The sequence below is a fragment of the Malania oleifera genome, chromosome 13, assembly GCF_029873635.1.
Source record: "Malania oleifera isolate guangnan ecotype guangnan chromosome 13, ASM2987363v1, whole genome shotgun sequence".
Taxonomy (NCBI): domain Eukaryota; kingdom Viridiplantae; phylum Streptophyta; class Magnoliopsida; order Santalales; family Ximeniaceae; genus Malania; species Malania oleifera.
In genome coordinates this window covers 79,498,470-79,515,251 of record NC_080429.1, presented here as the reverse complement: position 1 = coordinate 79,515,251, position 16,782 = coordinate 79,498,470, and the positions used below count along the sequence as shown (strand labels likewise).

At 36.3% G+C, this 16,782-nt stretch overlaps 2 protein-coding genes across 2 annotated transcripts; both read right to left on the bottom strand.

The window, feature by feature from the left end:
• Positions 1 to 570: 570 nt before the first annotated feature.
• Positions 571 to 1,272, bottom strand: LOC131145929 (ethylene-responsive transcription factor RAP2-4-like). Its single transcript, XM_058095103.1, has one exon. It carries the CDS (start codon positions 1,270 to 1,272, stop codon positions 571 to 573), a length of 702 nt encoding a protein of 233 aa, XP_057951086.1.
• A 1,506-nt stretch (positions 1,273 to 2,778) lies between these two features.
• Positions 2,779 to 10,717, bottom strand: LOC131146119 (calcium sensing receptor, chloroplastic). The gene is made up of 6 exons (XM_058095472.1): positions 10,291 to 10,717; positions 9,344 to 9,589; positions 5,052 to 5,244; positions 4,580 to 4,721; positions 3,339 to 3,470; positions 2,779 to 3,153 (listed from the first exon to the last, which is right to left on the bottom strand). The coding sequence occupies exons 1-6, from the start codon at positions 10,537 to 10,539 to the stop codon at positions 2,901 to 2,903; spliced, it is 1,215 nt and encodes a 404-aa protein (XP_057951455.1). The 5' UTR covers positions 10,540 to 10,717; the 3' UTR covers positions 2,779 to 2,900.
• Positions 10,718 to 16,782: the final 6,065 nt, after the last annotated feature.

Here is a 16,782-nt window from a genome sequence, read left to right as displayed (position 1 = left end):
GGGGACCTAGGGTCGAGGAGAGACTAATCAAATCTTGTATTGCTTTCATTTCATAGTGAATTTTTCTCCAGGTGCACGCTCCGTGGACGTAGGCAGCCTTGCCGAACCACATAAAATCTCTCCATCTCCATACTTCTGTGAATGTTCTTTGTGTGATTTATTTTGTTGATCGGAAGATTAAAATCGTTGCGCATCAACACATCATCTACAAAGAAATTCGTTCACCGTTTTTTCACTACGGTAAAGTTTAATCCCTCCATTCTCAAAATATCAAATAACTTCATGTTTGGACAAACTTGAATTTAAATTTGAATTTGAATTTGTACTCGATTTGGATAAGATGTAACATAAAATTTTATTAAAATTTATTTAAATTCATCAAAATCCAAATCAAATGTCCAAAATCTCCACACGTCCAAAAAAAATCTTACACAAGAAACTTATTGGGTTTTACGTCTTAAACAGTGAGGTTGAAAGCAAAGACCACTTTTTAGCTGAAAACTATAACATAGTACCATTACATAATGAAAGCAATATTGATTTGAGTCTCTAACCATGGAACTGATCATTTTATGAACCATGATGCTTCCATAGTTGCTTTGTCATTGTAGTACTGCTAAAGGAAGGAGCCACAATGACAGAAGAATAGACCTTAGAACCACCAACCGAGAGTCGACCGAGCTCGTCTTCTTCTCGGAAGCCATACCACCCAAGCCCATCTTCCGAGCTCAATGCACAGACTCCGGGTTCTCCAACAAGCCCATCCAAATCGACCGGGTCCGGAGTTTCTCCTTCTCTGTTCTGACTTTCCCAGGGAGGTTTCAAGGAGTTGAGAACAGCAGCAAATCCTGCATGGTTCTTCTTCATGACCGCTTGTTGGAGAAGCTCATAGAGCTTTGGGTTCTTTCCCAACAGGCTGCACTTTGCAAAATCTGCAGGGAAGTTGGTTTTCGTGTTTCGGCCTCGAAGAAACCGGGCAGCAGCGTCGTAAGCCAAAGCAGCCTCCTCTGGTTTATCAAAAGTCCCTAACCAGAGTCTCAGCTTCTGTGAGGAGTCTTTGATTTCAGCAACCCACCTTCCTGAGGGCCTTTGTCTTACCCCAGTGAACTTTCTTCCATTGCTACAGCCGTTTAGTGCTTTTGGGATTTTCCTCAAGTTCTGTTTCTCTCCATCATTCTGGAAATTTTTGGTTTGATGGTGTTCTTTGGTATGGTTTTCAGAATTGGGGTGGTAGGGTTGTGATGGGATTTTTGTGATCTCTGTGCAGTCCATGGAATGGTGGGAGAAGGGCTCTGTTCATCATGGATGAAAGAACAAGTACAATGGCAACAAAGTTAAACAAAGACGGACGATGTGATGGATTCGTGCAAATTACCTGTTCTTGTTTGATTGGATGGATTAATTAATTACAAAAGCAAATTAGTTATTTTTTTAATTAATATATTAATAAATCCAGTTCATCTAATTAAACATATGGTAGATTTTTTGAAAACCCTTTCAGAACTTGATATTTTTTAAAATCAATTACTCATTATCATCTCAAATTAAGGATGTACTCAAATAGAAATACTAATTCATGTAATATATATATATATATATATATATATATATATATATATATTTTTTATGGGGCATCTCAACTATTAGAGGGTTGCATTTCTATGTTCTAGATTTAAGTTTTCTTATAAGAATGGATGTGTGACATGAGATGAATTTTTTCATTTTTTTTTTCTTTTGGATAGTTGATATAGACTTTTAATAAACAAAAATATATACACACACACACTATATATACATAAGTGAAGAAATGTGGGGTAGCCAATCAAAAGCACGGATCCGATTCAAATGCATCCAACAGCCAAACGCCAAAACACAAAACTCAAAAAACTATACTTTTGGCATTTGACACATAATGGGTTGGTGTCCCTTTTAAATTGTTAATTAATTAATATATCCATTGGCACATGCTTTCTTCCTCCCTGCATCTGCAACTCAGCTGGGGAATCTTTCTTGGAGCTTTCTCGTTCCTTTCATCATCTGCATTAATGTTTATAGTCGTCTTATTTTAACTCTCTCCCTCACAGGTTTAGAAATGACCTGCCTTTAAAGAGTACTGAAAATATGCATATGGGTCCACAGTATGATCGGTTTTGTTCTAATAATCAGTGCATAGATATTGTTCTAACAAGAAAGTAAAGTAAAAATAAGAAGAAAAAAACGAAGTATTTTGCTTTATTAGAACAATGAAGTAGAAATAAGAAAAAAAATATTTTACTTGGATTCCTTATATTTTACTTGGATTCCTTATATTTGAATTTGTGTAATATGAGCAACTATTTGAGAATTGAGTTTGCTGTCATAAGAAAGACGAATTCTGTTCAAGGAGGAACAGTTGAGACTCACAAGTGAGAGGAAAATTATTGAACATTATACTTGTGAATTTTTCCCATATTAGAAAATTTGAGTAAATGATGAATATATATATATATATATATATATATATATGATTGGATCCAAAATTCAATAAGCTTAAACTTTTGGATCAAGTTAGTGTTCACTTATATGTATCAAGTCCACCCATGGACTCCTCCGGTTTTAACACAACATATATACGTTAGCTAAAAGAGAAAGAAAAGGCACCATTTATTCAACTCCCTATCATTTTTCCTTCTCCTAAGTTGGCTAGTTCTGTTTAGCAGATCCAAGGGCCAAGAACATATATGGTTGAGTTGCCAAATTTTGCAGACGGTACTCCAAAAACATAAAAAGATAAATGAAAAAAAAATTAAAGATCAATTGATTATCATTTATCATTGGCCAAATAATTACAAAAGGTGATTGAGGAACATAGCCCAAGCAAGTAATACAAAACTAGGGCATTCTCTATTATAGGAAAGTGTTTACTCAAATCTTCCTGGAAGAAGCTTTTGACTCGATTGATTAGTTGAGCTGGTTGTGCCAAAACGTCTAACCACTGCAGGAATGACCCTCGACGGTGATAAAACCTCTGCAAAACTAAAATTGTATGAATCTGTTCCTAGCCGACTTTGTAACCAGCCTCTTCTTCCAGAGAAGCCATCGGCCATAATCCAACAATTTTTGAAGCCAAGATTTGTGAGTGCTCTTGCAACTATTTTGGCTGCATCAGTGTACCTGAATATTTCAATAAAATAAAAGAATATTATTACAAATATTACTATAGAAAATATATATATATATATATATATATATATATATATATATATATAGGCATGTTAATTTAACCCAAACAGATGAAATTTAATATTGTAAATTAGCATCTATATTTATAGAAATGGAACAGCCAAGAAAGAACCCACGAGTCCATGATCACGATGTTGGAACCTCTACCAATTTTCTTGAGATATGAAATCTTCAATGCCACCATTTCAGCTTCTACTTTCTTCACGTTTCTCACAAGGCCTTTTAGCCTACTTGGTAATTCTTCCAAACTGATAAATTAGAGCAAATGAGGATGGTTGATTATGTCAATGCTAACTATAGTAATAAGAGAATGAAGGTTTATTTGGAGCTGCCATGTAACATTAGTCAACACTAATACACAAAGCATATCCAGATCTAAACCTTTTGACCAGCACACAAGTCCATAAAATCATGATAGAACTCACCTTTTGGGAGTATTGGTTTCAGGGCTTGAATTAGGATTTGTGTGGATTTAAAAGAAACTCAATAAAATTTTATACTACGTTCTATCTAAATCCGCATAAATCCAAAGCCAAGGTTCAAATTCCATGCTCCCAAATGCAGCGTAAGAAGTCTTGGCCAGACATCAAGACTTCTCTTCTTCCCATTGACGTGTTTCTGTGAGAGAAGTCTTCTCTATGGGTGCATTAAATATTCTTTGCAATTTTTCTTTGGTTGAAGGAAAAATAAAAATTAAGACAAACATAGTTTTCAGTGTACCAACTGCCCCAGGGCTTTATTTGGAAAAGAACCCACCTTCCCTGCAATATTTAATTGTCATAACACTAGATCCATGGATTCCATGTGCAAATATTGAAGTTGCATTGTGATGAGTTCCACTAGAAATAACATTGTAAGAGCAATGTGAACCAACAGTGCATTCCATAATTTTCTGCTAGGAATTTCATGATAGAAAATGAAAGGAAAAATAGAATAAGAAGAAAATCAGTTTTCCCTTGTACTTTCTCTTGATCCTAAATGCCATTAAAAAAGGAAATTTTATCCAGAATTAAGGTACATCGAAGGATAAGAATTTTGTTCATTGATTTACTTGTGTACGTTCTTTTTCATTTTTCTTCATAACCAGATACAAAAAAGTGAATTTTTTTCTTTCATCTTTTCTTTTCCTTTCTGTCATGATTTCTAAGTCAAAGGAAGCCTTAAAGATTTGAAGTCAAACAATACAACAAGCAGGTCAGAATATATCTGATAATAGGTGGCAAAACTGAGAGCTAAAATACCAAAATCTCATTATTTTTAAAGATATAAAAGTTTCCTCCCTCTATATAGTTGTTTGATAGATCAGGAAAGAACCAAAGTGAAGTGGATATGAGGTTATGGAAGCAGAATTACTTACGGAATTGCCACCATCTTGCTTTTAGCATTGGAAGGAAGGCGAGGGACGCCAGACTCGTCCTTATCCTTCTCTGACCGAATATCAATCAGAAGGTGATTCTTTGTTGATACGAGATCCAGGGTCTGAGCAGGGGTAAGCTCACCTAGAGAACAACAAAACCATGCCATATTACTTGGCATGAAAACAAAAAACATGAACCATAACATAATGGCCTAAGTCCACAAATTACCATATTATATTAGTAGGAAAAGACCCAAAGAAAATTTTCAAAACATGGCATGATAAAGCCCAAAAGAACCCATCCTTAAGCACTAAATATAATTTGAAAGATTGAATGCTGAATTCCAAAAGGTGTCACTGCTCTGGCAAAAAATTGTTGTCGTAAAATCAAATCGGAATGCAATGATTTACCAAATCCTTTTTAAATTGACCAAAGAGAAGCAACTTCATGTCAAGGAAAAACCAAATTCACCTTTATACCCACGAAGGCTAAATGAGATGACAGACCAAATGGGAGGAAGGAGCAGGTAAGAGAGAAATAATGCTCCAGCGGTTCCTACAACCAAAATAGGGTCTGCTGTTGATATGGTTTCAACAGTTGATGAAGCTATGGGCTTGGCCTCTTCAATTACCTTTGTGGTCTTTTGTGCTGCGTCAGCCACCGTCTGAAATCAAAGGGATCATTTCCCAGGTTGAGGAAACAGGATTTTCTAAAATAAAACAGTGCTTAGATAACTTAGGTTAACTGAGACTTGAAAATAGAGTTTAAATTTGTTTGATCAGCCTTATACTTGAATTTGGAATTTTTACAGGTCATAACGAAATTGGGTTCAGCACAGTTTTTTTATGAAGCATTTGAAAAGAAATTAATTCAGCTCTTCATCACGTATGAAGCATTTGACTATGTGAGGGCCAGCAGTGAAATATGAGATTTTTATGCTCCTCCATTGAATCATTGAATTCCCTTAGGTTGCATGTGGGAAATCAGAATTTGTATTGATTTTTTCAAATTCCAGTCAAATTCAAATCCAAGTTTCCAATGCAAGCTTAATATATTGTGCAGTTAGAAAAGCAAATAGACACATCAAAATTGAGTCCCAAAAACTCCCACATAAAGCGTGAAATAAACTGATTTAAGAGCATAAGGGCTTCCACACGCAATATTAGTTTATATAACTGGCTAAGTTTCTGCTACAGGCTTTTACAATGCATGTTGTGTTAGGTCCAGCCCAAACTTAAAAACAAAAAACAAAACAAAACAAAAGGGGGCCAAGTTTTTGAGGCCCATTAGGGATGACAATTTATAATGCTTCTGATGCACAGCTGGAGGATGGGAGGGTAAAATAGTGGCTGGACAAGTTTTTGAAAAAGAAAGAAGCTGCAGAATTTCAGATTTTCAGTCTGCGCAGTTTTGATCAAGTGATCAATCGGAGGGTGATTTGTGGTCTGATTTTGCTGAAATTTTGACAGCACGTTCAGGACTCGTCAATCTTCAATCTTACGGTGGAAATCTGTTTTGGAGCTCTGGAGACCCAAGTTTTGTGGCCAGAACAGTGGCTGCATTTTGGGTGATCACTTGCTATTTATTTGTGATTCTTTTTTTTTTTTTTTTTTTTTGATTCTTATATATATATATATATATATTTAGAAATCTATTTTTGCTCTAAGTTTGTGAGCATTTTTTGATGTTTGATCTGCTGTAAACTTGCCCCTTTAAATTATTTTGAATTTTTATTGGGTGTCGTAGGCCCCGTGGTATTTACCCTTCACATTGGAGGGGTTTTCCACGTTAAAAATTGTGTCTCTATTGGGTGTGTTTTTCATGTGCTTCTGGCAGATTCTCAGTTGAACTTTTGCTGAGATTATTGATTCTCATTGTTGGATATTTTTGCTCTTCGTTGGTTTATTGACAGAGAAAGATTTATCCGTTACGTTGGTTTCGTTTGTTGCCTTATTTCTTTCTCAACAAAGTGGTATCAGAGCTTGGTTGATTTATTCTTGGTATAAACATAGATATCAACACAAGTAGGATGATAAATTTAAATGGCACAAATTATCAGTTGTGGAGTAATAAGATGAAAGATCTCCTATTTGTGAAAGGTCTGCATTTACCTATTTTTGCTACTCAAAAACCTGAATCCAAGATTGATGAGGAATGGGATTTTGAGCATAGGCAAGTTTTCGGATTTATTCAACATTTTGTTGAAGAGAATGTTTATAATCATATTCAACATGACACAAATGCATGAACTTTGTGGGACAAACTTGAAAATTTGTATGCTTCAAATACCAGCAATAATAAATTGTTTTTGCTTAAAAAAATGATGCAGCTAAAATATAGAGAAGGAAGTTTTGTGGCTGATCATTTTAATGAATTCAAGGAGCTATTGATCAATAATCGGGTATGGGAATACAATTTGATGACGAGATTATAGGACTTTGGATACTTGCTACTCTACCTAATTCATGGGAAACTTTTCGAGTTCCACTTGTTAATTATGCTCCTAATGGTACTATGACTTTGGAACATGTTAAGAGTAGTGTTTTGAATGAAGAAATGGGAAGAAGACCATAGGGTACATCCCAATCTAAGGTGTCTGTTACAGAAACCAAGGGGAGAAGTAAATACAAAAATGAAAGGGGTAGAGATAAAAGTCTAAACAAGTCATGGTCCAGATTTAAAAATTTTGAGTCATTATTGCGGTAAAACTGGCCATATTAAAAAGTATTGTTATAAATGGAAGAGAGAAAATAAAGGTAGCGGTGATAAGCAAGAGAAGAAAGATCAGGAAAATAATGATCATGTTACCACTACCATTGCAGATGATCTTGCTATTGTCTATGATGATAATGTGATTAATATTGCTTGTCATAAGACAAGATGGGTGGTTGATAGCGGTCTGAATAGGGTCAAGACGTGGGAGGTAGGATTGGTTTGGAGACAAGTGAAATGCAATCCGAAACATATAAGGAGCAATGGTAAGGCCCACTTGAGCAACTACTGGAGAATTGAGCTTGCTCTCATGAGGAAGAGACAGTTTCCATTCAAAGGGGAGCAATTAGAACTCACAAGTTAGGAGGATTGTTGAGGATTTCACTTGTGAGTTTATCCCACATTGAAAAAAAAAAAGTGGATGATGACTGCTTATATACATGGTTGGACCCAAAACCCAATAGGCATAAGCTTTTGCATCAAGTTGGTGTTCACCCATGTGTATCAAGACCACCCACGACTCTTCCGATGCTAACAAGTGGTATTAGAGTCAACGATTCGTAACTTTGGGCAAACGACATCGTAAAAGTCGAAGCGTGACGCTAATTCTCTTGACGTGCTAACAATTGGAAGACCACATGCATGACTAAGGCCAATAAAGATTATCTACGCCTGAAAAATGGATCCAAATAGGGTTAATATGTGGGAGGTAGGATTGGTGGTAAGGCCAACTTGAGCAATTATTAAAGAATTGGGCTTGCTCTCATGAGGGAGAGACAGTTTTTGTTCAAACGGGAGTAGTTGGAAATCACAAGTAAGGGGGAGAAATGCAATCCAAGTCACGTAAGGCGTAGTGTTAAGGTCCACTTGAGCAACTGTTGGATAATTGGATTTACTCTCATGAGGGAGAGAAGGTTTTCATTAGAAGGGGAGTAGTTGAAACTCACAAGTAAAAGGGAGATTGTCAAGAATTTCACTTGTAAGTTTGTCCCACATTGGAAAAATAGAATTGATGATGGGTGCTTATATACATGGTTGAACCTAAGACCCAATAGGCTTAAACTTTTGGGTCAAGTTGGTGTTCACCCTTATGCATCAAGACTACCATGGACTCCTCTGATACTAACATGTTGCATCACGAAGGGGCTGTCAAAGAGCCTTATTCATTTGAAAGATTCACTGAAAAATTTAATTTAATTAGAGAAATGGGGTACTGTTATTCGAATTTTAACTTCTAGTCAAAGAGGCTATGGCAACATGTCAAAGAATCCAATCACTTAAACGCTTAGGGTTTGTTTGGTATCGTTGATCTTTTTGATTTTCTGTTTCTCTTTCTCCACAAGAACTAGATCATAAAAACACGTTTGTTTATATTGTCAATTTTCTATTTCTGTTGTCAGTTCTTAGTTGTTTGTCAAAAAATTGAGAACAGATTTTATGGTTTTTAATTGTTTTAGCAACCTGCTGTCAGAAATTTCAATATCTAGAAATTTTTTTTAGATTGAATTGTATGCAGCTTTAAATTAAAATCAAAATTAAATGATTATATGAATTTAAATATAATTAAAGGAAATATATATAAGTTTTAAAAAATAATAAAACCAATTACAAAATACTTTTACAATTTTTCAATTATCATGTCTAATAAAATTTTCATTGTAAAGTAAATTTTAAAACTAAAAAAATTAAAAAAAATAATTATAATAAATTTTATTTTAATTATAGTAATTTTTTAATGTGCATTATTTATAATTTTATTATTTTAGTTATATTTTATAATATTATTTGATTTAAATATGAAAATGAGTATTTTTATAATTAACTTTTTACCTTGATTTTAACTGTTAACCAAATAGATTGCTGGTTTCTAAACGTTTCTGAGTTTTAGTTTTCATTTTTCGATTTTCGTTTCTCAAATTTTTAACAGTGATGCCGTAGGACCCCTTAAGGAATGGTTTTAATATCTCCGCATTCAAAAAAATGATATGCATTTAGCAGATTCCATCACACAGCACATTAAACAAAATTTGTGTTTAAAGAAAAGGTGAAACCTTTGCAGCACTTAAAACAGGCTCTGTATCAAACCCAGAGCTTTGAATTGCTTCTCGTGCTTTCTTCAAAGCTTCTGAAAGGGCTGGAGAGGCAAGCCTCACTGCCTGCTCTCCAGCCTGACTTACTATCGGGACTGCCGCATCAACGCCCGGTTTCAAAGCACTTGCCACAGCCTGAAAAACATGCTGTGCAGTATCAAAGAGACTCAAACCCACTTCCTGGACCTGACCAATAGTCTTCTCCGCCTGAAAATTCAGACAAATAAAGCAATCCAAACACATGGGTATCAACTAAAATTGAAGAAAACAATTTGGTGTAGGTTATTTAGCATTTTGGGAATGTTTTATCGCTTTTGAAAGAAAAATTTCGAATAGCACTTGCTTTAAGAAGAACGAAATTACTTTTCTGTTGGAAAACAAAAATGAATCAGAAGGGAAAACTAAATTGAAATCGTTGCTATACAATTAAGCTAGAATTTAATTCAATTATCCTCTCCGTCCAAAAATTCAGATAACAAAGCAATCCGAATACATTGATGTCAGCCAAAAATTGATGAAAACAAGCTGGGATAGGTTATTTAGCATTGGGGGAATACCTTATTTCCGTTGAAAGCAAAATTTCCATTGGTACTTGCTTTAAAAGGAATAGAATTACTTTTCAAATGCAAAACAACAACGAATAATATAATTAAGCTAGAAATTAATACAATGGTCCTCTCCGCCCGAAAATTCAGATAGATCAACACAAACAGATGAGTATCAGCTGAAATTGAAATAAAGAATTTGGAATCAGTTCTTTAGCATCTAGGGAATGATTTTTATTGCATTTGAAAGCAAAATTTCCACTAGCACTTGCTCCAAAAAAGAAAGGAATTGCTTCTCAAAATGCTAACCAACAGCGAATTAGGAAGAAAAAATTGAAAATCGTATGGGGTATGAGAAGTTACTTCAGTGATGGATGAGACAATCTGCTCTTTGGGGAGGCTGAGAGCCTTTGCTTCGTGGGGAGGTGAGAAGAGTGCGAAGAGAGAGATGGCGGTGGACGCTGGGAGCGATATGGAGATGGGTCTGAACTGAGCTCCGGGCGGGGGCTTAAGGAGAGAAGAAGCTGATTTGGGAGTGGAAAGCAGTGGGGAAGGAAGAGACAGAGAAGGCTTGGCACTGGTTGAACCTTGAAGGGTCATCTCCATCCCCATTTCACCCGCTCTCAATGGCTGCAGAGAGAGAGAAAGAGATGGGTTTGGATATTCAATGATGAAGGTATGTGATGAGAATTGAATGAAGAATTGCTTTGGTTTGTCTGATCCTATGGCTTTTTTTATTTTTTTTCCTCAGTCAAGAACATAACAAAATAGAATGACAAAACACTTAAATAGTGTTCCGGACATAAAGAGTTTGTTTAATGCAAAACGATATTTTTTATTTTTTATTTTTATATTTTAAAATAATCACAAAAAAGTTTAAATTTTTTAAATTTTATACAAGGTAATATTTGGAATCATCAGTTTTGAAGTTTGACTTTTAATTTTTGTAGATTTAAAAGAAATTTTATACATAATTGATACAAATTAAAATCCAAAATTTGAATTACATGCTTCCATTGCAGAGTAAGAGTTAGAAATTTAGAAAAAGAAAAAGAGAATATATTTTCTAATTTTTTATATAAATTTAAAAATTAAAAAATAAAGTGATTTTTTTTTTTTTGTAATTGTTTGACAAAATAGAAAAAAAAAATAAAACTATCTTGACAAGCAAATAGTGTCAAAATTATTTATTATTGTTCATTCATTTCATGTAATGGCAATCCCGAATAATTCCTCCATCTCCTGAAGTACCCGGATTGTCCTTACAACTCCCATCACAATTAAGTTTTATCCACCCTACTGGAGGTTTAACCCACGAAATAATTTTTCCAAACCTGTCGCAAACTCCCTGATGCTTAATTTGAAACTCATTCAAAATCTTAATAACTTTTTAAATTTTTGAAAAGAATTGGTGCTCTTAACAATAAAACTAACCCAGAATCGAACATTTCTCCACATCTGATCTGCGCTTTGATAATCACCTTCCATTTTCGCTTTGCATCTTTGATTCCAGAGGCACCACGTAATCAAACACAGAATCAGCTCGATTAAAATACTTTAAATAGACGATTTTTGAGCATAGTGAAACCAATTTTTCATTTTTGTTTTTCCAGGAAAGGGATCGTTGGAAAGGAATCCCCAACGCCACACTAGCCCGACGCCAAACCTTTGAAGCCATCTCACCTAAAGAAAGAATATGATCAATGTTTTCCTAACTTTTCTGAACGCAGCAATCACAAGTCGAAGCCATCAATATACCTTTGGCCTAAATTCTATCATCTACAGTCAAGCATCTAAACCAGACTCTCCATAAACACATTGAGATTCTTCTGGGTAATAAAGAATGTTAAAACCATTCATTCCACACAAAATTATTACTTCTGCTCCTCACTGCCTCCCAAGCCGTTTTTGTAGAAAAATTACCATCAGGGGCAAGCTTTCAAACAAAAATATCTTGCCCACTTTTACCCGCCGGCACCTGGCGCAAAATTTCTCTTATTTTATCGGCACCAACCAATTCTAGTACTAAATCAGAGTTCCAATTATTATTTAACCAGCAATCCTTAATACATAGTTTCTTGTTCAAAATATCCTCAATATTCACAGATAACGGGCCTAATGACAGCCACCTGTCGAACCAAAAAGAAGAATTCCCACCTCTCACCAAAATTTTAACATTATCCATAACTTCTGGAATTGTGGTCATAATTCATTTCTAGAACCAAGAGTCATTTGGTCTCCCCTTCCTTATTAATAAATGATCATTTCTGCAATATTTAGCCCTAAAAAAACCTACCCACAGATTGTTAGAGGTGAGCAATCTAAAGGCAAATTTCATGATAGAGATTTTTGAACTTCCTTAAGATCTCTCAGGCCCAAACCCCCTTCCGAGCTAGGTTTACAAATTTTTCCCCAAGAGCACCAATGAATCTTCCTTTTATCTTTCACCTCTCCCCATAAAAAACTAGAAAGAAGAGAGTTGATGCGAGAATATGTGACCTGCGAAACCTTAATAACAGACATCAAATGAATAGGCATGCTAGACAACACATATCTTAATAAAATCAATCTTCCACCTTGCGAGAGCAACTTAGATTTCCACCCTACAATTTTCTTTCTAACCTTCTCCACAAGAGGCTCCACTATCCTGGAAGACAATTTTCTAGACACCAAAGGCGCACCCAAATATGTAACTGAGAATTTACCTTCCGTGAAACCCATCATTCTCAATAAACCACACTTCTGAGGAGGAGTGATGTATTTCGAAAGGAATAACATTGACTTTGTCTTACTGATTTTTTGACCTGACCACTTCTCATACATTTCCAGAGTGTAAACTAAATTTCCAATAGACCTCTTCCTACCATTCGCAAAAATAAGAATATCATCCACATATAACAAATATGAAACCAATGGGGCCCCAATCGGATGATTAAATTGACCAATCCGACCAGTCTCATAGTTTTTCCTAAGTAACCTTGTCAAAACCTCCTCCATTATGATGAATAAATAAGGAGAGAGTGGATCCCCTTGCCGCAAGCCTCTCATAGATTGAAAAAACCATTTAAAGGTTCCGTTCATCAAAACAAAAAACCATGGGGATTCCACACAATTTTTTATGAGCTTGCAAAACATTCAAAGAAACCAAAAGCCTTAAGAATCTCCAGAAGAAAATTCCAATTCACTTTATCATAAGCCTTAGTCATTCGAGTTTTACCATCACATTGTTGCCAACTATTTTTTTGTGTAAAGACTGAACCATTTCTTGAGCAAGTGCAATATTTTAAAAAATACTACACCCAGGAATAAAAGCGCCTTGTTCATGCGAGACCAACTTATCAACACCCTCAGTTAGTCTAAAAATAACAATTTTGGAAAGAATTTTATAAGCCACGGAGCATAAACTAATAGGCCGAAATTTATCAAAGCTAGAAGGATTATCCACCTTCAAAATTAAAACAATAAACGAAGAGGAAAGAAACTTGAAAAGAGTAGTGCCCTGAAAAAAATCCATTGCCGCATCCAAGAGATCTTTTTTTACAATGTCCCAGCAAGATTTATAAAAATTAGAGCCAAATCCAGCTGATCCCGAACTGCTTTCTTTGGGAATAGAGAACACCGCTCTTTTAACTTCTTCTTCTGTCGGTTCGGCGCAGAGGAAATTATTATCAACATCTAAAATTTTCCTTTGAATTAATTCGGAGAGATCGCATAGTTCAACCGTTGAAGACTCTGAAAGAAAATTCTGGAAAAAAATAGCTGCTTCATTATGAATTGCTTCCGCACCCTCCAATATCTTCCTGTCGTTCAGAACCATACGGCCTATACGACTTTTATTCCGCTTCTGATTGATAACTGAATGGAAGAATTTAGAGTTTTGATCCCCCCCCCCAATCAACCTTTTTTTTCGCAATTTGTCCTAGGCAAGATGCTTCCCTATTCTCCCACACCTGAATCTCCAACTTAGTAGTCAAGTAATCAGCTTCGACGTCCTCAGAAAAACCTGCTTGCAGTTGATTTTCTAGATATTCCATCCTTTCCTCAAGAGCTTTTACATTTTCTCTCACTCTCCCAAAGACATTTTTATTCCATGCACGTAATACAACTTTAGTTCTCTTAAGGCAAATAGCAAGTTTCAAAAGACCCGAGCCCGAGTCAAACTGATCCAGGCATCTTTAACGCACGACAAAAACATATCATGCGAGCTCCACATATTCAAGAACCGAAATAGGGTAGGGCCCTATTGAGAGAAAGATGTATTTGTATACACCACCATAGGGCTATGATCTGAGGATTTCCGACTCAGATATTTGAATTGAGCCGAACCATATAGGTTGGAAAAACCATTATTAACAAGAACACGATCAAGCTTAGCCCAACTACGAGCCACCCCTTCATGGCCATTGCACCATGACATTCGTGAGCATGTGTTTGATAAATCAAAGAGACCACAATGATGTAAACAGTCATTAAACTCCATCATAGGTTACAATGGTCTTGGATTTCCACCAATTCTTTCAATATATGTTCGAATAACATTAAAATCATCCAGGACCAACCAAGGAAAATCTGATTAGCACTCCTCCAGTTTCCTCCATAACTCTCTTCTTTCAACATAAGAACATTTGGTATAGACAAAACTCACCAAAATTCTTTGGTTGTCCTTAAAAAACCACCCGAAAATCTTCTGAGTTATGATTGAAATTACCTCAAAGGCATTTATATCCTTCCAAAATAGCCACAATTTACCGCCCTAATATTCATTAGATATAAAATGGTGATAATTCAAAAAATTACCCAGCATTACCATCCGCTCCTGAGCCGCGAACGGTTATGAAATAGCAAACAACCCAACATGAAACTTTTTAATTAGCTTCTTTAACTTGCCTCTAGACCTGCCCAACCCCCTAATATTCCAGAAAAGAATTGTATCCGTTATAAATTTAGTTTATGTGGTCGGATGAGAACCCTCTAAGATTTCCTCACAAAATTTTTTATAAAAATCCATCCCTGCCCTGTATCAAACTCATACATTTTTTCTTTGCCCTTTAAAACTGATATTTCACTTTCCTCCCTCTCAAACGAATAATCCGGAGCCAATTCCTCCTTATGCAAACCTTGGTCCCCACCTTCAATCAATTTAAAACTACCCACGTGATCCACTTCCTCTTGAGATATAGGTTCATCATTTGAAACTCGAGGATCATTATCATACCCGACTTCTTCACACTCCCCTTCATTCCTCTCTGTTGAACCTTCATTCCCATTATTTTCTAATCCTTTCTGTGGTATATCAGAATTTTTCTTTGCATGATCCCCTTTTCCTTGAACCACAGGAATTTCCCTATTTCAGGGCCGCTATCATTAATCTGCTTCATCATATGCACATTACTGGGTCCTACTTCTTGCACCACCTTCTTTGCCCCTTTATCCACATTGGTATCGGTTTCTATTATACCGTCATTAGTCTTTGGTTTCCATATCTTTTTTTCTTTATATTTTCATCCTCCCTTCGCTTCTCTCCTACCCTGCAAACAATCGAGGTATGTCCTTGCTTGCAACATTTAGAGCAGAAAAAACCTATCTTTTCATATTTGGCCTCTTTCCAAATACATTGTTTCAAAGATAAAACAAGAGCAAATCCCTTTTCCAGCGCCATTGTTAGGTCAACTTCCACGTAAATATATGCCCCCGATGCTCTCGTACCATTGATTGTTGCATTATCAGTTCCAAGATAACAACCAAAACGAGTCACTATTATTTGGAGAAAGTCCGTTCGGTAAAGATGCATTGGTAACCTCGATAAGAAAATCCATTGAGGAGCCAATGGAGATTCTTTTTGGTATCAAAATCCTTCGTCCACTTGAACAGCCGAAAAGAATTTCCCCTTCCATAGTTCTACCTTCCCTTGCCCAACCATGCAGAAATTCACATTCATTTTTCATGTGAATTAACATGTGATAATCATCCATAACACTGATCATTGGAATTTCCGTTAAACCCCACGTTTTCACAATCGATAGCCGAATTTTATCAATAAATGACCGATTCCTCAAAAATTTCATTACAAATGCAAAAAGAAATTTTTCCTCAGCCTTAACCATCTCTGCTTCTGAGAAAATAAATCTCAATTCCCCATTGATATTAACGGGCAATCATATAGGAATTTTTATCACAAGCATCTCCACTTTTTTACTCACAATTTGTGCACACGACTGCACCCCAGGGCTAGCCTGGACGGCATTCCTCGCTGACGGTGCAGCCATCGGCGGGGGAGGACACTATATTGCAATATATTGAGATTAAAGCTAAACTTTTCTAAATGGAAAAGAGACTAACCTACATTGTTTGGCGATTCCCTGAGCAACGGCGGCGTGCAGTTTCCGTGATCTGTCCTCGACGGCGACGGCTCGCAGTTTTGTCACAAATCCTTGTTCAGTGATGCCCCTCGTGCGTCTCCTCAAAAATAAAAACCTTGAGTCTTGGCGTTCACTTCACAGGGAAAAGCAGTGATGGAGAGCAGCTCTGGGAGGCACAACAGCTCTAAGGGGACGGAGTGTCTGAGGGGCAACGAGTTTAAATCTGAAGAGTTGGTTCAGGATGCTGCCATTGAAAACTTGTTGAAACGAGGGTCAAATAATTTTAGAGAAGGGAGACGGAGACTGACAGCCAATCTAAAGAGCGAAGGTCGTCGAAGGTGGGGAGTAAGGTGCTGGAGAAGCAGTTGGAGTTAATGTGGAAGAGGGCGGGTGGGAGAGTAGGCCGAGGTAGTCAGGGAGGGAGGGTGGGCATAGTTGGGGTCGATTTCGGTGACGGTGGAGAGGCGGGGGTCATCAGGGTCGGGTGGAAGAAGGC

Coding starts and splice junctions, on each gene's coding strand:
- LOC131145929 (XM_058095103.1), bottom strand. CDS start 1,272: ATGGACTGCACAGAGATCACAAAAATCCCATCACAACCCTACCACCCC.
- LOC131146119 (XM_058095472.1), bottom strand. CDS start 10,539: ATGGGGATGGAGATGACCCTTCAAGGTTCAACCAGTGCCAAGCCTTCT. Junction 9,590..10,290: donor TTGTCTCATCCATCACTGAA/GTAACTTCTCAT, acceptor CTGAATTTTCAG/GCGGAGAAGACTATTGGTCA. Junction 5,245..9,343: donor CTGTTTTAAGTGCTGCAAAG/GTTTCACCTTTT, acceptor CTTTGATTTCAG/ACGGTGGCTGACGCAGCACA.